Raw genomic sequence first — 27372 nt, 5'->3', positions numbered from 1 at the left:
GATCACCTTCCACCAGCTGAAACATCACTCTTATCGTCCACCCATCTGTTGAAGATTACCGCCCTCTCGTTCGTCAGAAAGCTGTAGAGAGCTTACTTGCTCCACCACATCTTCTTAAAGCCTCTCTGCTTCTGCTCGCGTCTAGCGGCGCCATCTTGGAACTCCTCTGTAGCAGAGTTTCCACTGCTGATGACCTTGCCGCTAGGTTTATTGCCAACAAATTTAAGAAGCAGAGTCATAACGAAGCTGCTCAGGATACTGAGGCAAAGAATTCCGATCATGGTCAGGTTGCTCTTCCGGTATTGGTGCGGACCGGTCTTGGCGTCCTCAGGCCAGCCAGTATACAATGCATACGTAGTCATGATGCTACCTAGGTTGCCAAGCCCAGAGACAAGTGCGGAGGCAGTTGCGACGCCTACTTCTCCGTGCCGTCGCTGGAATATCTCGTTGGTCCAGGTCATACAGATTGGGACGGTTGGGCCGAGTCCGAAGCCTACCATGAGCAGGCCACCATAACGAGCCCAGGGCCGAGAAACTGGGGCGAACGTGGTTGTAAGGAGGCCAGCGATTTGGATACAGACAGCAGCGGAGAAGAAGAAGGCCCGGTAATGGTGGAAGCGGTCGGAGATGGGGGTCACGAGGAGGATTGCGATTAAGTCCATCTATAACTGTTAGCACACGTTATTTGCTTTCTTGAAAATTTGGAGCTTACCACCCAGATGGGAGCGAACAGCAAGCTGAGAGTAACTCCAGAAAAGCTTGCATCGATCCCGGATATGATGACTGTTCCATAAAGTTGGGTGCCAATGCCGACACCAACGACCCCAAAGTACATCAGTGTCAAGGGCCAAAGGCGCCAGTCTATCAAGACCATGGCCAGGTCCTTCAAATTCCAGGGGCGCGCGTGATACACCCGGGTCAAGTCCCGATAGTGGATTTCAGCATCCTCACCCTTGAGGACTGGAGGGGTTGCAGGCAGCCATTTCATGATACCAGATGGAACTCGCTCCTCTCCAGGCGGCAGAGGGCGGTCTGGCAACCACCACAGCAGCCCGAATCCCAGGACAACGGCACACAAGCCATAGAGGAGAAACATCCACTGAAATCCGACCAAACCGCCTAGACCATCCATCTTTTGAAACCCGGCAGAGACGAGGCCTACAACTGCAGCGGATACCTGCGCTGCAGTGAAATACTGACCAATCCGCTTTCCCGTTCGGGAAGGCGGATAGAAAAGAGTCAGATAATAAGCCATGCCCGGCCACATGCCAGCAATTACTACTCCCAGGAGGAAGCGGAGAAGGCTATTGATGAGTTAGTATGCAAGCTTGATTAGGGGGGCTACGGAAAATTACTCACAGCAGGCTCCAAGCAGCCTTAACTGCAGCAAAACAGCACCCGATGATTCCCACGGCGATAACAATTCTTGACATCCATACTCTGGGGCTGAGCCTCGTCATAACCAGATTGGAGGGGAAATCGAAGAGGACGTAAGATACGTAAAAGAGGGCCAGAGCAGTGGATGTTTGCTTTGCAGTCAGGTTCAATACTTGCTGGAGGGAATGCCCGGCCTCTTTATTCATAGTCTGCGCCAGGCCGACATTGGAACGGATTGCAGAGCATAGGAAATAAAGTATCCAAAAAGCTGTAAATAGATGTATTAATTTAATACTCCTCAACTTTTTTAAAGGGAACAGTTTAGCATTAGGTCATACCTGGGATAATGCGACGATCAATCTTCCTAAAAAGTCTGTTAGAAAACCTATTCTGGATAACAGCAGCGCCACCCTATAATTACCTATACACGCGCTCAACTCTAGCAATCTCGGCCTCCTCCTCCTCCTCTTCACGCCCAGCTTCGAGGGAACCATCAAGGGCATTTCCTTGGGCCTGCAAAACCTCAGGAGACTCAATAATCTTGTCAACCCCCACGTCTGCCATACTGCTAAGAAGCAATGGAAGTGCTTGCTACTAGCCAATACGGAACGTTCAACTCTGCTCAGTCAAATTTGGGTTTCGGCTTCTGACAGACAGTCTTGATGCTATTCGGGAGATAAAATAATTATCTAATGATAAGGAAAGGAAAGGAAGAAGGGTTGAACTTGAAAAGTTTTCCTCAACATTGGTCTTGTGGCCCGCTGTGACCTTGTGGCTGGAGCGTGGGGCAAAAGCCGGACGGGCTCCACCCCACCTTCTAGGGTGTGCAAATTACCCTATTATTTGAAACTATTTACACTCCGTAGTGCAATCCAAAAGCCACCTTGAGGGCATGTTGAAAGCGCTCTTGACCGGATCTGGATCTTGAGCTTTTGCTTTTTTGGTTTGGCTAGGCGGGCTAGGTGGAAGCAAAGGAGTGTTCGCATGTAATGCTCTCGATTTTTTCCTGCCCTCTGCGTCGCTTGATATGCGTGGCAAGCTGGATATTTATTGTTGGATGTAATTTGATATCAAGAAGCAGATTAGGATTTGCAGGGTTCCGGGAAGGCTTCTGTGTACTGCGTAATAAGGGATTCTATGTACGGTGTATTATGGCGTGGAACGCCCAGACTTAGGACGCATGGGAAGACCGTAGGGACTAGCTGTAGAGTTGAGTAGCTTCCCTTCCAGCCGATGAAGAGACTTCCTCCTTTACTTGGAGACTTGGTAAGAATCCGGATATACAGCGTATGAACTCCCTAAGATTTAGGGAGCTGTTACTCCACTGTATTTGTCTTCCTAGGCAGGGAATATAATATTTCCCTTGCCTCGCGGAATGCGCATCCACTAGAGACTTGCCTCAGGCTCAACAGTAACGACAGGGGCAGTTTACGGTCACTAAGTGAAAGCATGGTCTATTAGTGGTAAGCTATGTTCACAAAAAGAAGCGATGAATGAATTCGTTCTCGCAGAGAAGAGACCCTATCGTATCTTACCAATCCGCCGCCGAATATTTAACCCCATTGACTCCCGAATGCCACCCTGAATGCCATCCGTATGCAAGTTTCCCTGACCAGCCACAACTCCGTAACGACCACCGATGAGTAGAAAGCAAAAAAACAAACAAATATGATCGATAATATAATAAGTGGAAAAGTGAACATCACATCATGGCTTGAGGCGCTTGACCTTGACCGATGCGGGAACCGACGAGCGCTTGGAGATTTTGGAGTTGGCGCATCACTAGGTGCCAAAAAGTTAGCTCTTGGTTGCACTTGAAATTAAATGGCTCGCTGCCGCCCGCATCACCTGGAGTGCAGAGTGGGGGTAAACGACATGAAAGAGGCCTGTACTCACGTTCCTGTGTTTGCTGATTCTGGAGTTCTGATTGCCTTCGGAGCTCTTCATTCTCAGTCCTTAACCGCGCCATCTCCGTCCGAAGATCCGCATCGTCTCCTCTCCCTGGGCCTCTCTTCCGCTTCATGCCCGCCCGTTCACTTGCGTCGTCCTCGGTCTCGTCGCCGCCGCCGCCGCCGCCGCCACCTCCATTCTCCACCTGCTCTGCATCAGTATGCACACGGCGCAAATGCTCATTCAGATTTTCCTGGCGCGAGAAGCCCTTGCCACTGTGTCGCTTGCAGTTTGGATGGGGACAGTTGAGTTGTTTTCTTGGGCCTCCGTGAAGGTTATGGACCTCGCGTTGATGCCTCAAAAGTCCTCCCGAGTACGTAAATCCTGGAAGCTTTTCGCAGCCCTCTGCTGGGCACTTGTAAGGTCTGTCATGCTTGTCCATATGCTATACGCGTATAAGTTAGCTTTTGGTCGCAACATGCATCTGAGCGGAATAGAGATGCTTACCTTGGACCATTCGCATTTCCGATTAAATGATGTCACCTCCTCCACGCATCCCACCCAGGTGCAAACAAATCTCCCATCCTCTCCCTTTGTTACTTCGCGGTCGGGTTTCGGTATGGGTCTTGATCGTCCAGGACTAGGTGCATCTGATTCCTCCTTTGCCGGCAGCTCTGGCATCTCCATGATGATTCCTGGACTCGCATCGATGCCTTGGGCATTATAGGGGTTCTCGGATAGCGGCGGCGGCGGAGACGGATATCGCGCATGTTGCATGTTATTGTCGTCTTGTTCTTGGGGATCCTCGTGCAATGACTGAGGGTAGGTCGGGAACGTCCGAGTCTCGTAGGAAAGCGACATGGCGTCGATGTCGGCGGGCGCGTAGTTGAAATAAGTTGAGGGAGAGCGCGATATCGGGGGCAAGGCAGCACGCGGCCGGGTATAATATGATGGATTACTGTGGCGAAGTGATTCGTAATATCGTGTCTGGTCGTGTTGTTGTTGTTGGTTGTGAAATCCCTGGTGGCCTAAAATCTCGCCTGAGAATTCCGGCGTCTCCGTGTCCGAACGCTTAGCCACATTGGGGTAGCGTCTCGCGGCAGTCCTTTCGAAGTTTCCAGCTGCAGCGCGGCGCGCAATTGGGTGCGGATGGGGATTTGTATTTATCTTCGTACTTGTAGTTGTATTTGTATTTGTATTTGTATCTGCATTTGCCCTTGCATTTGCATTTGTATGGCGGCCGCGGTGGAGGGAGCCTTGAGCATGCGCCGGCGACATGGTTGCAGTGACTACACACAGGTCAGGATCAGTCACACAAGTCACATGTCCCCCTCGCTCCCCAAGGCTGGTTGCACGGGTAAAGGGCAAAGGAAGAAGGCAGAGCCCAAAAATAGGAGGGGATGACTCACTACGCGCGCCTGTGTTACGCATCGCTCCCAGTCCTGACGGAGGCGCAGGAGTCTCTGCCTGATGGAAGCGTCGAAGCTCTCGAGGCTCCGGAGGCTGCACCACCACGGGGATGGGCTGCAGCGGCGTGGGTGCGGGCGACGTGTAGAAGTTGAAGGCCTCGTCAACTCCCGGCTGGAACAGCGGCCAGTCACCGGCGATGGACGACGGGTGGGCACGGGGGACGGTGACGGGTTCGCTCTTCACGACTGGCGATTGTGTTGCTGCTGGAATCGTTAGTTCTGTATCGATCTTGGTACGAGTTGCAAGCACGCCGCCGTGAACCCTTTCACAGATATTCCCTGATCGTCTCGCCGACCAGCCCGGGCCAGTCCGGTGCGTCATACAGTCCGGACTTGATGCGATTCTCGTCATCCTAGGTAGGACCTTGGTGTGGTGTGCTGGTTTATTATCCGCGGCGTCTTCTCGCTGAGTGGAGTGGAGAACTCGCGGATCGGTCTCAACTCCTCGGCCATATAAAGTGAGCTTGAGAAAATATTCACTCACCTGAGGGTGTAAAGTAGTAGTGGTCTGAATTGCTTTGCTGGACCGAAAGTTGACCACGATTGCCGCCTGGGTGGCTCTGGCGCGAGCCACGAGGAACCTCAAGGGTGGGAGCAACAACGAACATCCAACAGACGCCCCATAAGACTAAGAGAGACGGCTTGACGTCAGCCCAAGGCCAGGTAGAGTTGAGCGGACGTTTCCCTCGAGGCCACTCAAAGAACCAGCCCGATCCGAATAGTGAACGGAGTCGGCAAATCGTTTCGGACATCCCTTTGATAACCTTTTGGTGGCCATGACAGTTGAAGAGTAGTAAATACTCGTAAAGCAGGAGTAAGTTGCAGTAGTCTATACGAGAGTCTTCCCAGGACACTTTCAGATAGCGGATCGACAAGAGGCGAAGACAAGCTATTGGAATAACATCTGCATGGAGGGCACGGGTAGAGGATTGGAAGCAACAGTCTTGATGCATGGCTGGTAAAGTAGGGGGGTTTGTCCGGGGAATGCTGTATCGCCAAGGTTACGCAGTTGACTTACACTGAGTCTTCTATCTTGATATTGGATTAGCTCGGGACCCAATAAAAGACAAAAGTGAAGCCCAACTTAGGCTGTCATGGGGAGATAGACAGGAACGGTCCAACAACTTGTATAAAGGTATATAGGAAATCGCAAAGACGAGGGTAAGCGTGCTACTCACTTAATACCAAGACAATCAGAGCGGAAAGCTCTCAAGCCGCAACTGACGAGCTCTAGGCAGACGAAGCAGAACTCGGGAGGATCGACTGAGAATCAGATATGAAAGCCGAAGGAGTTGCTTAATCCTAAAGCATCTCGGTATCAATAACAAACGCCACAATCCAAAGAAGTTCTGACACCGAGGAGAGAGCACGCCCATTAACATAGTCCGGGGAAATGATATAAGAAAAGTTATGAAACGAACGACGGCGCCGTCCATCCCCATATTAATAATACCAAATCCTTTTCCCTGGGTGCATCCGCCCTGTCCTGCAATGGCACTCTCAACCCATCACCGGCACCGTCACCATCAGTGTCACTGTCACCGCCACAATGAGGTCGATGGGTCAGATCTAACTCCGGCCTCCACCTGATGTCCATCTCACCGACATCTGGTTACACCCCCTGGGGGCAGTTGGGGGCCATCGGGGTCAAGAACAAGCGCCAGGATCCCGCCCCAAGGGATATGAAGGGGAGCGACAGGCCCGGGCTGTACGCCATTCTGCGCGATCTGAACTCTCCAGGCCCGTCATGCCAGCAATGGGGTCGGTGTGAGATCCTGCTGTGCACTCCCGCTGCATCCGCTGCACGGGCAGGGTTGGCGTGCGGCAGTATTGGAGTCCAAAAAGTAGAAGTCCTATGGAAGTCGGTCCCGGCAATGGGTCAGTATGGCCAGCCTTGTGGGTCGCCTCCAGGAACACCAAAGGGGGGAAACTTGGTCGCGGGCACCGAGGTTCGACGTCCCCGTTGATGGATGATGAGGTTGAGGGAGGATGGCAGCTTTTGGCATTTTTCCTGCTGTTCTCTCTCCCCGACATCCCCAACCCAGGCACTCATTGATAAACCTGAGGCCGTTCGCTCAATTGACGTTTACCATCAACACGCACGTGACCTTCCTTAAGCGCACCCGCCGACGTATAGGAAATGGTGGAGGCTCAGAGCACAAGATGTATTCCAAAAGTTGATCCCTCCGCGGGGATTAAAAAAGAACGGACCGAGCCGTCTGTTCGTATTCTGACCAGAACTCTATTCCTACACTGCAGTGCCTCGCTCTCTATCAGATTTCAAAGATCTCGCCTATTCCTTCACCACCACCCCGTCTATTCTCCACAAGATCCAATCGCCATCCCTCCCAGTTTTTCAGACCCCTCTTGATTTCCTTGACTCTCTCGAGCTGCTTCTTAGCTTCCTCTTCGTGGGCCTGTTTGAAGGCATCCTCATCAAAGTCCATGTCCTCGTCATCCTCCAACAACCCCTCATCACCTGCAGCCGTGGCTCCTGTGATGACATTTATACCGCTGGTAATGAGATCTCCAAGCCCCTTCCCACCATGCGCAACGCTCCTTCTGCCAGGAGGGATGCTGCCTCCGAGATCGACATCCGTAAACTTGGTCCCGGGACTCTCCCCTTCGAGTTCTTTTCTGCGCTCCCGCCAAACGCCTCGACGAAGCTCATGTACTTCTGCCTCTAGCTCGCGGACCTTCTTCTCCAGCCGCTGGCGTTCTTCGTTCTCAAGTTCATCAACGCCATCATCGTCAATGCCTTCAGCATCACGTTTCCGTGCGCGTTCTCTCTCATCCCGTAATCGAAGGTTCTCATTCTCGAGACCGCCAAGTCGAGTTCTGAGATCTGATGCATCCTTCTCCGCCTTCTCGCGCTCTTTCTTTTGAGCTTGGAACCGGGCGTCGTGTTCTTTGTGCAAAGTCGCAAGAGTGGCCACCTTCTTCTCTAATGCCTCCACCTTCTTCTGAAGTTCGTCGCTATGTGACTTGGTTTCCACTCCTTCGCGCTCCAATGTCCGCAGCTTTGTTTCCGCTGAGATACGTTCGCTACCCTCCTTAACTGCTTTCTCAGTCGTCCGATCTAAGTTTTTCTTGAGGTCGCCTAGTTCCCGCTGTGCAACAACTGCTGCTCGTTCACTCCTCAATAGCTTCTCCTCCAAGGCAGCAATTTGTTCCTTAACAGATGCACCGGAGTTGACTTTGTCGAGGCGAGCTCGGAGGTTAGATATCTCTATCTCCATAGATTCAATCGTCGAGGATTTAGATGCTAGGGCAGCTTCGTAGTCTGCTGGCGCATTTACGGATACCGAAGGAGAAGAGCCATGCCGTGTAGCCCTGGAGGATTGCGCTTGTAGTTGTGTATTCTGGCGTTGAAGAGCCGTGTTTTCCGTCCTCTGTTCAAGTTAGCAAGCATCACCTAGATAGAATCGGACCATAACAATGCATACCAGCTTTTCCAATTCTTTTGATGATCCTTCGGCAGGAGATGCTCCCTTCTCTTTTGACTTGGAGTCATCCTCCGCCTCCCGCAGCTCATCGAGCTCTTCCTCAGCTTTTTTCCATCTCTTCTCTCCATCAACAGCGTCCTTCGCTAACCGCTTATTCTCCTTCTCCAACTCCTCAATCCTTATCGCTTGTTTACGGTAAATATCAGGTGCCGTGTCTCCATCGGGGGAGAACCCAAAGTTCGGAGAGAGGGGCGCTCCTGATACTGAGCCCTGTCTAAAGGACGAGGACCGCATCTTCGACTGGAGGGATAGGGAAGGCTGCCGCTGATGCGACTTGGCTGGATTAAGCTCTGAAATTGTTTCCTCGGCACCTTTATCCTTTGCCTTGTCCCCCTCTGTAGTTGCCGCCTTGGATTCATCTCCTGTTGATTCTGTCGCATCCAGGGCGGCTGCCTCTGCTGACGGGCTGGTCGCTGTATCTTCGGCTTTGGAGCTTTCCGCAGCAGGAGACGCGGGTTTATCTTTATCCTCCTTCTTTGCCCCTGCTTTTTTCTGCTTCTTTTTCATCTGCTCGACCTACAATCCCAAATATCAGCATACTTTCCAACCGCGATTAAACTCCCTGAATTCAACGAAGGGAGCAACATACACGTTTCTTCGCAGCAGCTATTTTCTCCGCCTTTGCTTTCTCTTCTGCGTCCGCCATGTTGTGCTGTGAGATAAAGAGCCTGTGTAATAATTTCAATTGCTAATTCGGTTTAATGTGTCAAATCGACAGAGACGTTATTGACAGCTATGGCAGAACGTAAGGTCCGGTCATCACTCCTAGATCCCTGCAACCATCGGTTGACGCTAAGCGGGCCACAGCTGCGCGTCGTTGGGGTCATAGCTCGAATTGTTGTTGTTAGACCTTGCCATAGAGTAAACGTAAACACAACGTCATCAGCATTAATGATTCCACTTAAACAAGATATTAACCCAATTTGTTTTCTAATCGGACATATGGATGATTATTACGGCAAAGGCAAGATTCATCCCTCTTGTGCACTAGGCTCTACATAGACATGGGTGAATAGAAAGGGAAGTAGAATGTGATAGAGGTTGTAGGAGGACCTTGAGAGATTTCAATAACACAATAACACATATTTCACTTTGAGAGGCGCTGGTCTATAGAATATCCAAGCTACCGCGTACAGCTAAGCGGTGGTTGGTATATACCAAGTTTGCAAGGAGCTGCTAGTGAGTCGTGAACCATGTTCTCAAGTTGATCAATTTCTTTTCATCTATATCATAAAGGCAGTACAAAAATAGCCATATCCCCTAATCCCATACCGCCTTAATTCGAGATGTTGCTTAAATAAGCTGCTGGAAAGCACGGTTGATAGGAGAGCGGATGTTAGGAACATCCTTGTAGAATTCAACAGTGGCAACAGCACGCTTGCTGATACCCTCGGGTGTGAATTCGAATTTCTATTAACGATTAGCATTCGTTTCAAAACAAAAGGAAGTGTACCACGTACCTTGTAAACATCCTTGTAAGCACCGCTAGCACCGAATCTGTTGAGACCAAACTGCTCGTGGGTATATCGTTCCCAGCCCATAGTAGACATGACCTCAACTGAGAGCGATGGGATGCCATCTGGCAGAACACTGAGTCTGTACTCCTTTGGCTGAGCATCGAAGACCTCGAAACAGGGGACTGACACGACACGGGCGGCCAAGTTGTGCTTCTCCTTCAAGTACTTAACTGCATCAATGCAGATGCCGACCTCAGAACCAGTAGAGACGAGTGTGATATCTGCCTTCTCAGCCTCATGCACAACGTACGCACCCTTGCTTGCGCGTTCGATCGTGGAGGTCTCGAGATGTGGAAGGTTTTGTCGCGACAGGGCAATGATGCTGGGGGTGTGCTTAGAGGTAAGAGCAACATAGTATGCTGCGCTGGTCTCGTTTCCATCAGCAGGGCGCCAAACCATACAGTTAGGGAGCGCGCGGAAGTGTGCAAGAGTCTCAATAGGTTGATGGGTCGGTCCATCCTCGCCGAGACCAATGGAGTCGTGAGTAGCCACCCAAATGACACGGACCTGGGAAAGGGCGGATAAACGAACAGCTCCGGCAGCATATGAGACGAAATTCAAGAATGTACCGGCGTATGGGATGACAGTGCCATATGCTGCGAGGCCATTCATGATAGCACCCATAGCATGCTCACGCACACCATACCGGATGTAACGGCCAGTCCAGTCACCAAGCCCAAGCGATGGGGGCTGGAAATCAACGGCATCCTTCCATCTGGTCAAGTTCGAGCCAGTCAAATCCGCAGAGCCACCAACCAAGGATGGAATTGCCTGATGAATCTTTTGGAGAACGATCTCAGAAAGCTTCCTGGATGCCACAGCAGGATCCGATGGGGAGTATGTTGGCAAGTTCTTCTCCCAGCCCTCTGGGAGGTCTCCAGATAAGCGAACCTTCAGATCTTCAGCTTCAGCTTTGTGAGACCCGGAGTACTTGGAGAGAAGCTGGTTCCATTCCTGTTCTTGGGCAGCACCTTCAGCGCCGTGCTTGTTATACATGTCATAAACCTCTTGCGGGACGACAAATGTTTTCGCAGAGTCAAACCCAAACTTCTCCTTAACTTGCTTGATGTCATCGGCCTTGAGGGGTGCGCCGTGGACACCACCAGTGCCCTGCAGTTTCGAACCGAAGCCGATCGTTGTCCGGAGTTTGATCAATGACGGCTTATCGTGGACAGCCTGGCACTTCTTGATAGCTGCCTCAATTCCGTCGAGGTCGTTATCGCCGTCGGCGACGACCTCAATATGCCAGCCATAAGCCTTAAATCTCAAGGCTACATCCTCGGTGAAAGCACAGTTGGTGTCACCATCAATAGAAATGTGGTTGTCATCCCAAATAGCAATCAAGCTTCCAAGTTGCAAGTGACCTGCAAGAGAGGCGGCTTCACTAGCCACGCCCTCCATCATGCAGCCATCTCCCAAAAAGCAGTATGTATAGTTGTTGAACAGCTCGAACCCGGGTTTGTTGAATACACCAGCGGCATGGTGGTTAGCAATGGCAAGACCAACCGCATTGGCGAATCCTTGGCCAAGAGGACCAGTTGTGACTTCAATGCCATCGGTGTCATGAGCCTCGGGGTGGCCGGGGGTGATGCTATCTACCGTCTGGAGAATTATAGTTGTCAGGAGAGAAATTTCGGGTCGGTTATGGGAGTTTGCTTACACGGAATGCCTTGATGTCATCCATAGAGATCTTATACCCGGCGACGTGGAGAAGAGCATACTGTAGCATGCAAGCATGGCCGTTGCTAGTTTTAAGTTAGTACGATATTACAATGAAGCGAAACACTAGTTGCTAATTGAGTGCATCCCAATTTATAGCAGCTTGACTAATTAATTCAAGATGTCTTTCTATAGAAAGATATCTTATAATTATAAAACGGATGAGAGGTGGGACACCGGATTATGCTAGGGGGGATTTCTGTTGTGGAGCATGAAACTCAATCCCCCAATTGCGAATCAACTAAGGGAGAGTCACAATACTCACGATAAGACGAATCTATCTCTGTTGACCCATTTGGAGTTCTTTGGGTTGTATTTCAGGATCCTGTTGAATAGGACGTGGGCCACTGGGGCCATTCCCCTAGAGAGAACCGTCAGTCGACGGCAAATGGCGGGAAGGTGACTATGGAACTCACATAGGGGCGCCAGGATGGCCCGAATTGGCCGCGAATGTGGCATCGACCTGTGCGGACCGATCAGTCTCTGATATGTAGATATTGATGCAAAAGTGGGTTACTGGCGAGCTTCCTGCCGCCACAGCAATGGAGGGGTAAATTCAACATAATTGAGAAGACTGGACTTACGGCGAGAAGACGGATGGCATTGATTGCAAGCCAATCGAGGTCGGTGTAGCCCATGATTGCGATTGTGCTGCCTGAGCTGCAAATATTTTGATGAAATTTGAAGGGTTTTGGACGATGATGGAGGATGGGGGGGTTCACAGGAAGATTTTGGGAGTTGACGTCGCTTGGGCTCGTCAGTGTTGTTCGCGCGATATTGGTGGGGCAGAGGTGGCGTTCGTTCTGGGTAAATACGGGTCGCCGGAAGATTACAGTGCACAGTAGAGCCACGCCCAACACCTTCGTAATCATCCACGCCAAATTTTCCCTTCCGCTGTGTCGTCAACAGTGGGCTAGAGCCTAGAGCCCCCATTCACGCTTTGATTATCTGTTTTGTACTAATAATAATACTAGAATAGTACTAATATTTGGTAAGCTGCCAACTGCCAGCCGCCATCCAGCCGCCAGAGGAGACAGCCAGTGGATCCCGGGCTGCCCAGGTCAGGAAACCCGAATCGCAAATGACAGCCCAAGCCATATCGCATAGCCTTGGCCGGGATAACTCCGTACTCGATTCAAACGCAGATCGCTCCAGGAGGTTTCGTCCAACGCCTCAGAAGAGTTGCTACATGTACTGGACGGGTTTGGCCCTAAGGTTCATGCCGGCCACTGTTGGACTCCCCAGCCAGGGAGGAGTGGAGGACCACCAATGGCCCAATGGGTGCTATTTCCGCGGAATCGCATACCTAGGTACTTAATGGCCATTCTTTCCGTTACGAAAGGAAATATGCTATCTCTGCCACCTGCGGGAGAGAACTCAGCATACAAACACGACGAAGCGATGCCGCGGACATTTATAATGCCAGATCCGTCTCAAACCGTTACGGATATACGAAATGCCCCAAATTATATTATCATTTCATTCACACTAGCCGTTGACTCGGCAGCAGAAGCGACCAAGTACTGGGAATTATGGCTACATAGGCCAAAATCGACAAGAAGCCTATAAACTTTTGCTGTGAGGTCTGCCTTCCAGTCTAGGCCCCATACAACAAGGAACAACTCATACGCCCGGGGCGTAAACAATGCAACCCTACCAGCGCCAGAAGAACCGTGCCCAAACGAAGTACGATGCATATCTTAATCCAAATACACCTGACATCGCCCGGAATCCAGCAACCCAACGATTTATATCATCCCGTTTTGTTTTGTTTGTCTTGCCATCCCTTCATGCTCCCACATGTTGTCGCTCGTCAGGTGCGATGTAAAATGCGGACATATCGAACAGGAGAGGATCTAAAACCCCGCCTTGGAGCTCCCCGGAATTCTGGTCTTCGAAGTTTCTCGACAGGTCTTCCGGTTTGGGGTTGCTGGACTTGTCTAATTCTTCCTTGACTTTTTTATATTCTGCGTGGAGCAACTCATATGATTGCGAAAGATCTTTGTGCCGGCATTCGAGTTCGACAATTCGCTGCTCAAGGTCTCTCGTGTGCTTTTCTTTTCTGTCTCGGAATGCCCGCTGCGATGCTGTTGCAGATCCAAGTCAGTGTTTGGACTTCCTCCTTTTATGAGGCCACTAGAGATTCATGTCCGCCAGTGTACGTACCTCGATTCTGAGCTCGGCGTCTCTGGAAAACATCAGCATGCTACTACCACGCGAACCAGTTGGACCACCTACTGAATGTACATGTGATGAGACGGTCTTCTCTCCTCCATTCTTTCTCCGTCTCCGATCATAATCGTCGTAGAGACTTTCGATTTTTAATTCTACTGGTATGAGCCCGAATGGCGCCACGCTCTCTCCATATTGAACTGGGAATGGATATGCCATGTAGCCGGGTCCGCCATAAAGATTCTCAGCACCCTTCATCCAAAAGTCAGCAAATGTGGGTTACTTCTGCTAGCAGCATATAGTGTTTTGGTGGGTACTAAGGTACATTGCAATTCAATGGCGAGCTAGCTGAAGACTCGCTTGAGCTTCCATCACACAATGTCGGAACCAGATCTCCTAGCGATGCCCACGCCTGTTCTTGGGAAGGCTCAGTGGCCATTTAGCTATGGTGAAAAATCGCAAGGTGAGACTGGCGGAAGAAAATGGTTTGGGGTTCGTTGGTGGAGTATCACTGCAAGGCTCGTGCGTATTCGGGGCGAGTTTGGTTGCCAAATGCGTTCCCTTCTAACGAAATATCTGGGGGGCAGTGATTGTTTATAATAGGATGACGTCGAGTGATCGAGGACTCATAGGTAGGTATCGATCAGATCTGGATGAGCTAGCATACGAAGTGGCCGAGATGCAAGAAGTAGGGCCTCCGCTTACGTTCGGTCCCCACGACTCCAGGATCATGATGGTAGATGCTGCCTCTATTCATCGCTATCGATTCGTTGAATAAATAGATACCGTTCATGGGTAATCTATAACCCAATCGCTGACCCCGCCACGCGGTACGCAAGACGGAGTTAAGTACATGTACACTCTTCCCTGGTGCTTGGATGCGCCTCAATTTGAACGTGTTGTGCGCTTCTGCTCAGCCGTTGTAAAGTTTAATTCTCCCGGCATTATTATATAGCGGCACTGGACTTTATTGGGCAATGGCAAGCCATCGACTGACTAGTGGGGCTTTTCGGGAACTCGTGTCATCTCACTCAAGGTCTAGTTCAGAAGCCTACACTACAAAGATTATGTCGCCCTGGTGCCAAACCTTTATTGGCCGTAACTTTGGATATCGGATCTCTTTATTAGACTTTCCTCGCCAAACGCAAACAACGCAAAGCGACCAACCAGGGGTCACATGCAGGCTGACAGAAACCCCATTCGGACTTAGGTCAATTGTACATATTAACATGGCTTTGCCAGAACTTTGCTGATGACTTGCCACCCTATGAAGCCACACGTGCAGCTCGCTTCCAGACAAGCCTCGTTCTAACCAAAAGCACCTCCACTGTTACTCTACTCTACTATCGCTCGTGAGGGCCCTGAGATATGAGGAAGCACGCTTCCGTGGTCGTTATCATGTTCTTCTCAGACCCCAAGGTGGTATAGCGGAGCGACGACGGCCCAGTGGGCAGCAAGTGCTTATCTGGTAAGTCGGCCATACGAAATATACCTAGTTTTCATGAAGTCTGGCTTTTGTTCGAGTGCCAATGTATATTCATTCTTGCAGCCACTCAGAAGTTCTACAGCCATGCAAAGACCAGCCAACGTCGCACAATGTGCACACGCAAATATGCTGTATCACTTCAAAGGCTTGCTTGGCCCCACTCTCGTTTCAAGCTACACATACAGTTCATGTAGGACAAACCTCTCAGGACAATATAATTAGTTGATACAGCTCAAGGACTGCGGAGTTGTCTCCCTCCAATGGAGCCCAACGCCCAATGGCTGCAGCAATGTAGCCGCCAATTGCAATTAGATAGAAATTAGGTTATTGTGCAAGTGCAACAGAGTAGAATGTTCCGAGTGGCTTATTCTCATCCTGCTACGCAACTACTCCAACCTCGAGCTGAAGGTTTATTAAATCATATGATGTTTACAGCTACAACCGGGCGTTATAAAACGCAGCATTCCCGCCTTATGCCAGGCATTTTTCCAAGAGAAAAGCTTTAATTTTGAACGTGTCACGCTCCAAGGACAAGCTTTCCGTGTGAGGGTAGCTCAGCTAGCTCTGTTTCCTAGCAAGCTCCACTGGGGGGATAATAACTCAGGTCGTCGTTTATAGTGGCCGCAGTGTTTCCCAGTCGAACAGCAATGCAGCATAATCAACAATTCGATTTGCTATCCATCTTTCCACATATCACATGCCATCAACGAAATAGCACAGAAATCGACTCATCTCGCCCATCTATAACATAGCTCAACAAACTTCAGCATGTGCATTTGCCACTCCAACGCCTTCTATTGGCGTTGCTTAGCAGAACGACAGGGATATATATTTTAATTATGGGATCTGCTCCCCGCTGCCGATGGTTTGTGTTACCGACTCGGAATACCCATATCATCCTGGCCATTCCCAAACCCCCGTTTTCCGGAAGGCCGTTGAACTCTTGGCGAGGCCAGCTTAGGGCCTGCTTTGAGATTCTGCATCTCAGGTCTACGGAGTAGAGCAACCTATATGCAATATGGACTGTGTGCAGTGGTATATGCACAGTGGCTGCTGGACTTTGTTTGGAGGAATGCAATATACATAGGTTTGGCATGCGACTTTATCTGAGGATGATATGTTTCTAGGATTCTACTTAGTACAGAAGGCACAAGGTATAGCAATATTATTTTTCGTGCTTCACTACATCTCATCCTCCCTTCAAGATATTCTACTTTCCCCTATTAACAATAGCTAAGGGGGTAAATGACGACAACTGGAATGTTAGACTCGTCAACGGCGTAATATCATTTTCAGCTATACGAAAATAGTTCACTTTGCCGAGGTCATGGGACATTTAAAGACGACGAGGTGATAATATCACGAAGAGGAGCGGGAACAATAAGTTACCGTGTCCGAAATTCCTCGCCCCTCCATCTATTATACTCGGCCGGTATGGCACTCTCTCGGATGAAATGAGGAGCCGAGTGCCACGATTATCTCCCACACGCAATTGGATATCAAAACTGCAGCCCCAGTGTTCTAAGCCACGTAAGCCCGCTTTTAGCGTTGTGCTTTACACGGCAGCGTAACGAACCCGTGAATCTTGATGGATAGTCTGGAACGATCGAGAGCGCACGCCAGGGAGGGGTAACTCTGCCAAAGTTATTTTGCCATACGCAAGTAAGATCACAACTTTCCTCAAGGCTCCTAAACGCCGCTTTTACTATATGATATGGTACTAACTAGCCGATGCCGCTTTGCCGCTTTGCCAGATGTAGAAATTGTAGATCCTTGGTTTTGCTGTTGGGGAATGGGAAAGTATAAATCTGGGAGTAATGGGGAATCGGAAGATTTTCTCCGTTGTGGCGAAGTGTTGGGCTAATTCCTGTGTAAGGACCCCAGGAGTACACACGCACGCCTTTCGATAATGCAAGAAGATGCTAACCCCGCTGCTTTTATATTGAAAACGCCCCTCCCGAGTGTGATTCTTCATTCTCACGAGATAGTACATACAGGACTTTACGTAGTGTCCTGTTGTTAATTGGGTGCTATGCAGGCAGCACCCGCAGCGAAGTACGAGAAGTTACCTACCTACCTACTATGTGGCTCACTACTTCCCCGAAACCCCGACGTTCCGAACGTGGTGAGAAGGTTGGGAGTCATTCGGGCTCTGCGCCTGCTTGTTATACGTTGTATTTTGAGATGCATGGGCCCCAGGTGGCATAGAAACCAAGCGGTACTGATGGCAGCCACTGCCTTCATAATCGCGCCATTATCAAGGAAGATGGGCTCTACGCGCTACCTCGGAAGGTATATGCGGAATATGATTTGAGAATTAAATGTAGTCAGTCCAGGGGTATTTCTATTAGGGAGCCTCTTCGTCCCCAGGCCCATCCATCCATCCATCCCATCGTTATCGATGTCATAAAATATCAAGCCCATATTAATTTCTTAAATCCATGTCCAAGCTGTTCCAAAATCCCCGTACTCTTCCTGGCATCAGCCAGACTTATTATATCCCCGTTCTCTACAATAGCCTTCGTCTCGGTTCCGGCTTCGTGGATCTGTCCACGGAGGACCATGTGTTCGATTTCGGAGCAGATGGCTTTCACTTGCTCGATTTCGCTCGGTGGTTGGACTTCGTGCCCTTCTGCTACCGCGGATCGGGATGGAAGTGCTTTCAATGCCAGAACCCTGTTCGCTGGTGTCTCGGGTCTCCCTAATAGCGCTGCGAGACCGAATGGTGGTGGGGCTGTGGATGTTCCGTTAAGCAAATCCGCATCCATGCGTGATATGTTCGTCATGGATCTTGTGTTTACTCGTGTAATATCATTTGCTCCTGCCTTGTATGTGACGACAAATCCAACATTCCTCGCCTCGTCGGTTTGGGATGCGGAGAGGGTGGATGTGATATAAGTTCCGTACTTGATGCTGATGATATGATCCAGTGAGACTCGCTCGAAGAATAAGAGTTTCTCCAGATTCCAGTCGAATCTACAGGAATATAATCCTGAGTCTGTGAGGAGCAGGATGGATTCTTCGAATGGAGTTGACTTGATGGTATTCGGGACCTGCGGGGACAATAATGTCCATCCGCCAATTAGTTCTTCAAGCTCGTCTGCAATGGCGAGTCTTTGGCATGTCTCAATTGCTTGCTGTCGCAACTTCTGCATGGATACCGCAGGGTCTCGGCTCATCATCGATGTCTCGAAGTCTTCAAAAATGACAGAGGTGACGTTTCCTAGCAGGAAATCAATAGCTGCTTGACTAAAGTAGTCATTGACAATCCTTCAAAGCCGATTAGTAACCGACTCTCTAGAAGGGCACGGATTGGGAACTGACCCGCTATAAAACCGTGAGATTGACAGTCCCATATCGGTCAAAGCTCCTTTGTAATCTCGTTTTCGTGTCCTAGTGAAATCGCCTTTCAGCGCTGCAGTAGAAGCATACTGCTTGGAAATGGCATCCCCATTATCTGCCCATAACATATTTAACCACAGAGTATTCTGGTCTTGTTGTAAACTGAGATCTACGCCCTCCGCTTTAAGTTGTTGTTCTAAAGCTCGTTTTCCAAAGGAGTTTTGCACTACATTGGTTCGATCTAGGCAGTCCATACAATTAGTTCTCAACACCCCGCTCTGTTTAGATGATTGAACTCCATAGCTTTCAACAGTGTAACCAAAAACATCAAGCTTCTTGCCCAAAATCTCAATAAGTAGGCTCACATTCTCGAATTTCATCCCTCGACACATTGCATGAAAGTCGAACCACTCAAACCCAATTTGGGCGCCTCTAATTCCACCAGAATCGTTTAGACGGTTAAGATATTTCTCATATTCCCCGCCCACAATAGCTTCAGGTCCATGCTTCTCGACCAGGGAAGCCACCTGCACTGATCCGTAGCGATCTGAGATGTTATCGAAATGCTTGACAAATGCCTGGTAATTCGTTTGATCCGAACGCTGTATTTGGGGAACTGGTTTAAACGAATATGGCGTCTGGGAAAAGAAAACGGGGATACTCCCTCGAATCTGGACAAAGGAGTATATCCGGCTCGACGGATTCCACTCCGGGTCTGAGAGGACCTGTTCAGTTTCTACTCCATTCGCAGTATATCCCTCTTCATCGACACCTCGACGTAGATACCGCAGACCAGCGCGTTTGATAGATCTTCGCGAGATCAACGTCAGCAGAAAAGACCGCATGGTACTAGGCCGACTAGAGATATTATGATCGGCTGTGTCTTGTGAATCCCTAGCGGCTGCTAGTATGGCAGCTTCCTCCTGACCTCTCCGCCCCCCCGATAAATCTACCATCTCCATCGACGACTTCTCCATCTCAAGTACTGGCTTGGGGGGATCCATGTCCATCTCAAACGTCTTTTGCCCAACGAATCCTTGCATGAGTGGCAAGACAAATGAATCTTGCCCAACGTTAATGAACGGTTGTATCAAGCTATGGTTCCAGAAGTATGAAGGATCCACTTGTGTATGGAGCGGAAGTTCGGAAACTGCAGTTTGACGATTCAGAAAACTCCTAGTTATGTCGTGATCGTAAGAGTAAAAAAAACTTCGAGACGAGCCAAATAGCATCTGCGTTGTCCGTAGCAACTTCGGGAGCAGGCTGGCAGCAATATCTTTAGCCTTATTACTCTTCGACTCCGCGGAGCTATCCTTAACAACATCATTTTCTGTCGCCGGGTCGATGGGTGCTACCGGATCGACCGCGGTGGTCAGAGGTGGGTCAATATCTGTATCTGAGGAGGTCATCCCAAGATTTCGTCGCTGATCGGCAGTCCAGCCCTTCTTTGAAAACCATTTCTTTGCAAATCGTCCATAACCACCCTTTTTCGAGATGACATCCTGAGCAACGCTGCTGGTCCGCTTATGCTGGCCTGGAGCCGAGTTTGTCATTAACTCATCATCGCCAACATCGTCGCTAGCGGCCCCAGACGCCCCTTCTATTTCATCGGCGGTATCGCTGTCGTAGACCCCATCGCCCTCGGCCTCCTCTTTACGGAGTGCCCGCTGTGTATGTACAACAGACGCTTCGGCTTCTGATCTCGACGCCAAAGGTGTGAGGGCGACCTCCGTGACGCAATATATGGGCTTCCCTTGAATCTGAGCTACCTGCTGGCGACCGGTGATCGATATTAGAAAGGATGATTTCGACACCGTTAACAATCCTAGAACGTAATAGTTAGCAAACAACTACACACCGCATGGGAATAAATGCTGGTTTCATAAGCAGATAGGATCCGCAAAGGGATTAAAGGACCCCTATTAGACCATAAAAACTCTTACCTACAACCCCAAAAGCCTCGAAGCTCTTCCCAATTTCGTCGCTGTCGCCGCCATTCTTCAAGACCGGCGCAATGTGATTATCGCTATATGTGATCTGGGCGGGGGGCGCGGCACGTTGGCCCTTCTGCGCCAGAGGCTGTAGGACCAGCCCATCGACAGCTGCGAAGACAAGAAGCTTGCGTACGATGCCAGGCATACTGGCGCTCCTTATGGCAAGACCATCGAGGTTATAACAGAACAATTGACGTCAGTGTTGGGGCGTGAAGCTCGAGCGTCAACTATGTTGCCGGTATCGCAGGCGCCGGACTTTTTTCCGATTAGTTGTTAGCTCAGATGATGCCCTGTCGCAGGGCCAAACTGCCCTGTCGTGATTCATGGCCGATGCAACACGTGCTGCGGAGATGCACAACATCGTTTTGCAGGCGCCGTTATCCATCAAGTATGTACCTACAGTATGCATGTACAGTACAGGTGAGAAGGGTCTTGATTGAAGAGAGCTGTAAGTTCCCGTGTTGTGTTGAGCTCATGGCTTTGTTGCACATCGGACAGCAGGAGCGCGACTTTATAAAGGTTAATACTCCGCTTTGGTGCCTTACTAGTAACCTATCCCCCTATTCAAGTTTGCCTGAGTATAGGTATATCTTTATTAGGTAATTATATTTTTGTTCTTGCTTGCAGAAACTGTTCAGAGACTGATGTTAATAATCTCTTGAATTCCTTTTCAACTATTCCGAAAGAGAGGCTCTTGGCTTTCTGGGCGAGTAACTCGGTGGTTTATTATTCCTAGAGAGTAATACGCAGTAACTCTCCTGTAGAAAGGTTGGCGTCTCTAAGGTTTTGTTTTGGGGATCAACTACGGCTCAAAGCGAAAATATTCCTTGTCAACAGGTAAAAGTCTGAATAGCGCAAGTTGTGCTGTCAAGGGAAAAAAGCGTTTCGCACTCCAGAAACCTAACAGAGCCAGCGGAGCTTACATGTATCTTAAATTCCGCGTGTACTTCGTGGTACATACAGTACGGTACGGTAGATTTGCTTCGTATTAAGAGATAAGGAGAGCTAAGAATAACCGTATGATACTCGTTCCCGCACTTGGCTGGTCCTGGTCAGGGGAAACAGCCACAGGATCTGCGGGTGATACAAGCAATTCAGGGTCGTGGGAGTACGAGATAATCATACGAAGTGATAGTTAGTGACAGTAGCTGTACTGTACGTAGTGCTGTGTAGCAGTAACAGCGCCAGTGCCGGCGATAGCGACTAGGCTATATACTGTACGGCTCCTTACAGATAAATGTGTTTTAATTAAATTGTTTCTTCTGTTGAAGGCTGGAGATGCTGAGCTGAATTAATAACTGTCTCCTCCCCTAGGATAAGGGACCAACCCCCTGAACCGGCCCTGGAGTCGTGGCCACCAACTTGCACCAACTTGCAGGTAATAAGTAAGACAAGACACAAGACACAAGACAAGACCTATAGGATGATACGACACACGCTCGACAGGGTGCGCTGCCCAGAGTCTACGAAGTAGAGTCTAGACTCTGGACCCTGGAGCGGCTTCGGTCCAGGCGTTATCTAATAATTAATGTCCTTCGTGTTACCTTCGTACTTCGCACTTCGTACTCTTCCTTGCGCTTCGTCCCTCCGTACTCTGCGCTCTGCTGGATGTGCGTATTTCGTTCCGCGCTCTAGTACGAAGTATCCGTGCTGTATATTCGTGATTTTCCCACCACCGCGTACGAGTGCTTCGTCCCAAGTACCTCGTACCTACACATCAACGAGCGTCTCTCTCCCTCTCGTCGCTCTGCCGTGCATATTATCCGCATCCGAATCTGCTCTACTTCCTATTGTCGACGTTGTACGGAGCAGTCACTCCCATGCAACCTTTGGGGCGCCCTTGAGGACATTTGCCGACACGAACTTTTAACTTATCCGCCAACGCCACCACTATCTTGTCGTCCCCGAACATCTGCTCGAGTGCGAATCCGATTGAACACGCGAAGCCTCACCACTGAATCCAGCTGGCTCTTTATCGCCGCCGCCGCCGCCGCCGCCGAGCAGACCAAACCAGAGCGAACCCTCCTGACAATCACCAATTGCTCGCCCCCAGCTGACCGCGAGGCCCTCACCCGGCCTTACCAAACATGTGGCTATCGCCCAAACGATAGCTGTGATTCTTCCACTCCCCCACGAGGCCACGAGGCCCCCCGGCGCCCCCGTCCCTGGAGTCCTGGACGTCCTGAAGTGGAGGGCGACGAGGGAGCTTTGGATGGTCGGCACAGGCGCACAAGGAGAGGGGAAGATTGCGGCGGATCAGGAGTCGACTCCTCTTGAGAAGGGCGGTCCACGATGAGGATCGGTATTCGAGAGCAGCTGGCAGCCATCGTGCTACTGACTGCTCTGGTGCCTCTAGCCGTCCTTGCTATCAGCGTGTGGGTCAACAGTTATAGCTTTATCATCGGCGTCACAAACTCTCAGCTGAGCCTTACGGCTAGTCTGAAGGCCGCTCAAATTGCTTCGGATCTGCTCCTGATTCAGTCAACATGCACCACCATGACGACAAGAATCATCATGCAGTCGGCACTTAGGGAATTCTACAAAGGAAACATCTCGGCTTTGAATACCAGGTATGGTCAGCCCCTGGGCTTCCCCTTCAATCACCCCCCCTCTCTTTTGATGGCCGTCGTTATATCCCCCTCTCCCTACACATTTCATTTTCCTGTACTCCCTTTCATTCGTGAGATATCCTACTTGCATCTGCTATATATTTTGAGCTGACATGCTAACTCTTGGGCTTGGTAGTAGGGTATCCGATGATATTGGAAGCGCATTAGCAGGCGGGGGCCTCTCCGCTCTGCTGCAAGTAAAAATATTTTCTCGAAATGCCACGGGCAATGCCTATGGCATAGTAAACGCTACTGCTTCTACACCAGGAATTGACATCCCCGATGCCGCGGATAATGGATCTGCAGTTGCTATTGGAGACAAAGACTTTGGCTATCCCAGTGGACTCTATCCAAATATTACCTATAAGGAAACCTCGGATCCAGATCCAATGGATCCCTCGAAGAATTTCACCATCGTGAACGCGTTCCCCGATTTTCCCTTGAATCAGTCCGATTCCGCTGTTTTGGTTCTTGGCCCAATGCAAATCAACGACTCATATGCACTGCTTTCAATGACTCTGCCCATCATCGATAATACAAACCGGTCGATTGTCCTCGGCTTCATGACAGTCGTAGCGGCTGCCTCGACGCTGGTCAATGTTACCGACTCTCATGAAGGATTAGCAAGTACTGGTATGACGCTACTGATAGGTCCGAGCAGACGTGAAAATCAGTTCAAATACCTCCAAAGACCCGCAACCAAAGACGACGCTGCTAATATGAGCGACATAAATGCAGCGGTGGTCAAATATATATTTCCTCCGGTCAACGCCAATGGAACTAATCGGCACAGGTCCTACAATGCCAACCTGCGTAACAATGGTGCTTCAAATTTTACCCTAGGTGCTTATCCAGCCGCAGCCACTGCATTCGGCCGCTACCACCCATTTGTCAATAGTGCCGGTAGTATGTTATCCACCAGAAATGAGGATGGTGTTTCAGTCAGTGTAGGCTATGCACGACCGCAGAGCTCCCTTGTTGATTGGCTCCTCATTGTTGAGCAAGCCCATCATGAAGCCTGGGATCCGGTATCAAAGCTCCGCAAGATTGTTCTCGCTTGTGTTTTTGGGACTGTTGGTTTAATCATTATTGTGGTCATACCAACGGCTCACTACAGCGCGAGGCCGCTGCGAAGATTGAGGGATGCCACGAAGAACTCTATTACTCCGCCTGGGTATTCATCAAGTGGAAGTATCAATTCCTCCAGACCCGATGATGATGGCTCAGATAGAGAGCCGGATTTGGAAGGTCGGAGAAGCCCATCTCAACGTTCGCGAAGGGGGTTCTTCATAAGATTGAAGAATATGACACGCGGTGGGAAAAAACCATCGAAGCTGGAACGGAGTGAGGAAAACAGGCGCAGGGTCTTCAAAATCCCGGCAAAAGTACAGGATCGGAAGCATTTCATTACCGATGAACTCACGGAATTAACCAGTTAGTAATCTCTAAAAAGTACGTTTGCTAGTATGAAATACTAACCATTTCTAGCAACATTTAATAGCATGACCGATGAACTCATGCTTCAATATGAAAGCCTAGAAGCCAAGGTAGCCGAACGAACTCGGGAGCTCGAAATAAGCAAGAAAGCTGCGGAGGCTGCCAACGAGAGTAAAACTCTCTTCATCGCGAACATCTCCCACGAATTGAAGACTCCTTTGAACGGAATCCTCGGCATGTGTGCGGTATGTATGGGCGAGGATGACCTTCCGCGGATAAAAAGAAGTCTGCAAGTTGTCTACAAATCTGGCGATCTTCTACTCCATCTTCTCAACGATCTTTTGACCTTTAGCAAGAACCAAATTGGACAACAATTAAGCTTGGAGGAGAGAGAATTTGGATTGGCCGACATCAAAGTCCAAATCCTTACAATCTTCATGAAGCAGGTTGAAGAGAAAAACATCGATTTCAGTGTGAAGTTTATCAGCTCAGATACAGAACCAGACTCCAATGGCGTGCCGGAGAAGGCACTTCCAGCTATCGGCCCATCGGGGACGGGCCGATTAAAAGATATGTGGTAAGTGATACCAATTTGACTTGTCCCCTTTCTTTGGTACTGGTGTTGGGATGGATCTTCCACCAAGGCGTCGGGATCGGCTCAATTGTACAAGGACGAGGGCATCCTTGAAACAATTATTATATGGCCTCCAGAGCCTTGAGCTGATGGTTATGCCTGTCAAATATTTATCTGCAATTGTTTCGGATGCGATCGCAACTCGCATCCTGTCCTTGCTTATTCCGAGCCATACCTGAACGAGGCTAACTATTTCTATAGTCTTTGGGGCGACCAGCACAGGATCCTTCAAGTGATTATCAACCTTGTCAGCAATAGTTTAAAGTTCACTCCCGAAGGAGGGAAGGTCGAAGTTCGAATCAAATGCTTGGGGGAAGTCGAGGCTCCTGTCGAGTGTCGAAACTCGCTAGGATCGAAGCGGAGCTCGCAGCGTACCTCAAGACGGCACAACGGCTCTGCCTCTGGTTCTCGGTCAGGTGGCTCAAACGCTTCGCAAAGTTCGAGAAAGTTATCTGGCTCAGTTTCAAAACCCTCAGGCACCGCTTTGCAAATCAATCCATTAGATCCTAAGGCCACACCCAGAGTGCAAGTGCGAGAGCGATCTCCCACTCCGCCGCCAGCAAGCGCAAGGACCTTCACGTTCCTGTTCGAGGTTGAAGATACGGGCCCTGGGATACCTGAGCACATTCAAGATCGTGTCTTTGAACCTTTTGTTCAAGGCGATCTTGGTCTGAGCAGGAAGTATGGAGGTACAGGCCTTGGGCTTAGCATTTGCTCCCAACTTGCCCAATTAATGGGTGGAACAATCACTTTAGCGAGCTCGCAGAATCCTCCAATTGGTACTACCTTCAAGATGGAGATTCCTCTGAAACATACAAAATCCCGAGCGCCTTCAACCTCGAGCTCAGATATACATGGCTCGCGACCTACGAGTGAGTATAGTGGCTCCCAAACCGATGGTGGCCCACCTACATCTGCAGGTGCAGCACCAGGCGACTCAAAGCCTACCACCGACTTCCAAAAGGATACCCAACCTCGACTTGTTGGCCTTAGCCAACCGTTTTTTGCCACGAACACGAACTCAAATCCGAACGCTAAGGATGCGACGGAGCAATTAGCTGTCCTTAACAAAGTGGCTACAGGCAAAGATGCTGCCCAAAAGCTACGGATTTTAGTGGCCGAGGACAACCCCGTGAACCAAGAGATCGTTGTTCGGTAAGTCAGGCTTTAATCGTTGGACTTTCATTCGCTAACAGATTAAAGTATGCTCAAGCTCGAGCATATCTACGATGTTGAGGTGGTTGTTGCAAAGGACGGCAAAGAGGCCTATGATATGGTCAGGGACAGCATGGACAAGGGAGAATACTTCGATCTAATCTTCATGGACATCCAAGTAAGGCAGCACAAGACCCGCCAAAAGTTGATATTGCTGACCCGTGCCTGTAGATGCCAAATCTAGACGGGCTCCAAAGCACGCGTCTGATCCGCCAGATGGGATATTCTGCACCCATCGTCGCACTTACGGCATTCGCTGAAGAAAGCAACGTGAAGGAATGTTATGATTCTGGTGAGATTTGATTTCCTACTTCCCCAGCCAGGCACGGACAGAACTGACGTGTGGCTACCTTAGGCATGGATCATTTCCTAAGTAAACCAATCCGACGCCCGGCCCTGAAGCAAGTCTTGAAAAGATTCGCAACTATACCCGAGGAGGAGACGGAGACACTATCGATAACCGGCAACCGCACACCTGAACCCAGCGAGCCCCTGGCATCTACCAAGCCCGAGACACCACAGGTGAACGGAGCCAGTCCGTCATGATCCTTATTTTGAATTTCGACACATAAGCAAAGTCTACCGCACCCGGTAGCAGTTCTCCTTACCAAGATTTGTAATGAAGAAGACATACACGATTCTCTTTTGTTAATATAGTTTTAATGGCGTATAGTGGAGTTGTTGGTCAGCCATACACGCAAGATACCACAAAAGTTCGAAGTTCTTTTGCATTGGGGGGGAAGCGTTGAGTAATAGCGGTTTCAGCGATGCATTTTAATAGCAAGCGGAAATCGGTGGATGAAGGTGGATGGGCTGGTTGGTTTGAGGGGTTCGAAGCAGTGGGATCTGCTCGCCCCATGGCCATCCATGGGAGAGGGAGAGGAGAGGAGAGTGGGAATAAGGGGGAGGGACATGTATGATAGAAGGGCCCTTTCAAGGAGGAGATCGAAGGTGCAACCCGACAGCGGATGCTGGTCAATACAAACTACTACGCACCTACTCTGC

General features: G+C 49.8%; 7 protein-coding genes across 7 annotated transcripts; 1 reads left to right on the top strand and 6 right to left on the bottom strand.

The window, feature by feature from the left end:
• Nucleotides 1-92: 92 nt before the first annotated feature.
• On the bottom strand, nucleotides 93-1941 carry BP5553_03542 (MFS general substrate transporter; the record flags this gene model as incomplete). Its single annotated transcript, XM_032012165.1, has 5 exons — nucleotides 93-662; nucleotides 713-1304; nucleotides 1360-1645; nucleotides 1716-1741; nucleotides 1799-1941. 5 exons carry the CDS (start codon nucleotides 1939-1941, stop codon nucleotides 93-95), a joined length of 1617 nt encoding a protein of 538 aa, XP_031871858.1.
• A 1138-nt stretch (nucleotides 1942-3079) lies between these two features.
• Nucleotides 3080-5514, bottom strand: BP5553_03541 (uncharacterized protein; the record flags this gene model as incomplete). Its single annotated transcript, XM_032012164.1, has 5 exons — nucleotides 3080-3159; nucleotides 3274-3712; nucleotides 3775-4556; nucleotides 4677-5364; nucleotides 5416-5514. 5 exons carry the CDS (start codon nucleotides 5512-5514, stop codon nucleotides 3080-3082), a joined length of 2088 nt encoding a protein of 695 aa, XP_031871857.1.
• A 1495-nt stretch (nucleotides 5515-7009) lies between these two features.
• On the bottom strand, nucleotides 7010-8888 carry BP5553_03540 (Uncharacterized protein; the record flags this gene model as incomplete). The annotated part of the gene is made up of 3 exons (XM_032012163.1): nucleotides 7010-8128; nucleotides 8183-8758; nucleotides 8832-8888. The coding sequence occupies 3 exons, from the start codon at nucleotides 8886-8888 to the stop codon at nucleotides 7010-7012; spliced, it is 1752 nt and encodes a 583-aa protein (XP_031871856.1).
• Nucleotides 8889-9535: 647 nt separating this feature from the next.
• BP5553_03539 (Transketolase) lies at nucleotides 9536-12116 on the bottom strand (the record flags this gene model as incomplete). The annotated part of the gene is made up of 6 exons (XM_032012162.1): nucleotides 9536-9652; nucleotides 9703-11361; nucleotides 11420-11504; nucleotides 11744-11839; nucleotides 11895-11941; nucleotides 12063-12116. 6 exons carry the CDS (start codon nucleotides 12114-12116, stop codon nucleotides 9536-9538), a joined length of 2058 nt encoding a protein of 685 aa, XP_031871855.1.
• A 1150-nt stretch (nucleotides 12117-13266) lies between these two features.
• BP5553_03538 (uncharacterized protein) lies at nucleotides 13267-14089 on the bottom strand (the record flags this gene model as incomplete). The annotated part of the gene is made up of 3 exons (XM_032012161.1): nucleotides 13267-13557; nucleotides 13645-13902; nucleotides 13976-14089. 3 exons carry the CDS (start codon nucleotides 14087-14089, stop codon nucleotides 13267-13269), a joined length of 663 nt encoding a protein of 220 aa, XP_031871854.1.
• Nucleotides 14090-17550: 3461 nt separating this feature from the next.
• On the bottom strand, nucleotides 17551-20617 carry BP5553_03537 (Uncharacterized protein; the record flags this gene model as incomplete). The annotated part of the gene is made up of 3 exons (XM_032012160.1): nucleotides 17551-18406; nucleotides 18461-20303; nucleotides 20422-20617. The coding sequence occupies 3 exons, from the start codon at nucleotides 20615-20617 to the stop codon at nucleotides 17551-17553; spliced, it is 2895 nt and encodes a 964-aa protein (XP_031871853.1).
• A 2147-nt stretch (nucleotides 20618-22764) lies between these two features.
• On the top strand, nucleotides 22765-26913 carry BP5553_03536 (CheY-like protein; the record flags this gene model as incomplete). Its single annotated transcript, XM_032012159.1, has 7 exons — nucleotides 22765-23042; nucleotides 23218-24515; nucleotides 24570-25095; nucleotides 25354-26307; nucleotides 26356-26485; nucleotides 26539-26659; nucleotides 26723-26913. 7 exons carry the CDS (start codon nucleotides 22765-22767, stop codon nucleotides 26911-26913), a joined length of 3498 nt encoding a protein of 1165 aa, XP_031871852.1.
• Nucleotides 26914-27372: the final 459 nt, after the last annotated feature.

Source organism: Venustampulla echinocandica, assembly GCF_003357145.1.
Source record: "Venustampulla echinocandica strain BP 5553 chromosome Unknown scaffold_1, whole genome shotgun sequence".
NCBI classification, from domain to species: Eukaryota; Fungi; Ascomycota; class Leotiomycetes; order Helotiales; family Pleuroascaceae; genus Venustampulla; species Venustampulla echinocandica.
Note: the sequence above shows the minus strand (reverse complement) of the source record. Positions and strands in the feature narration are given on the sequence as shown.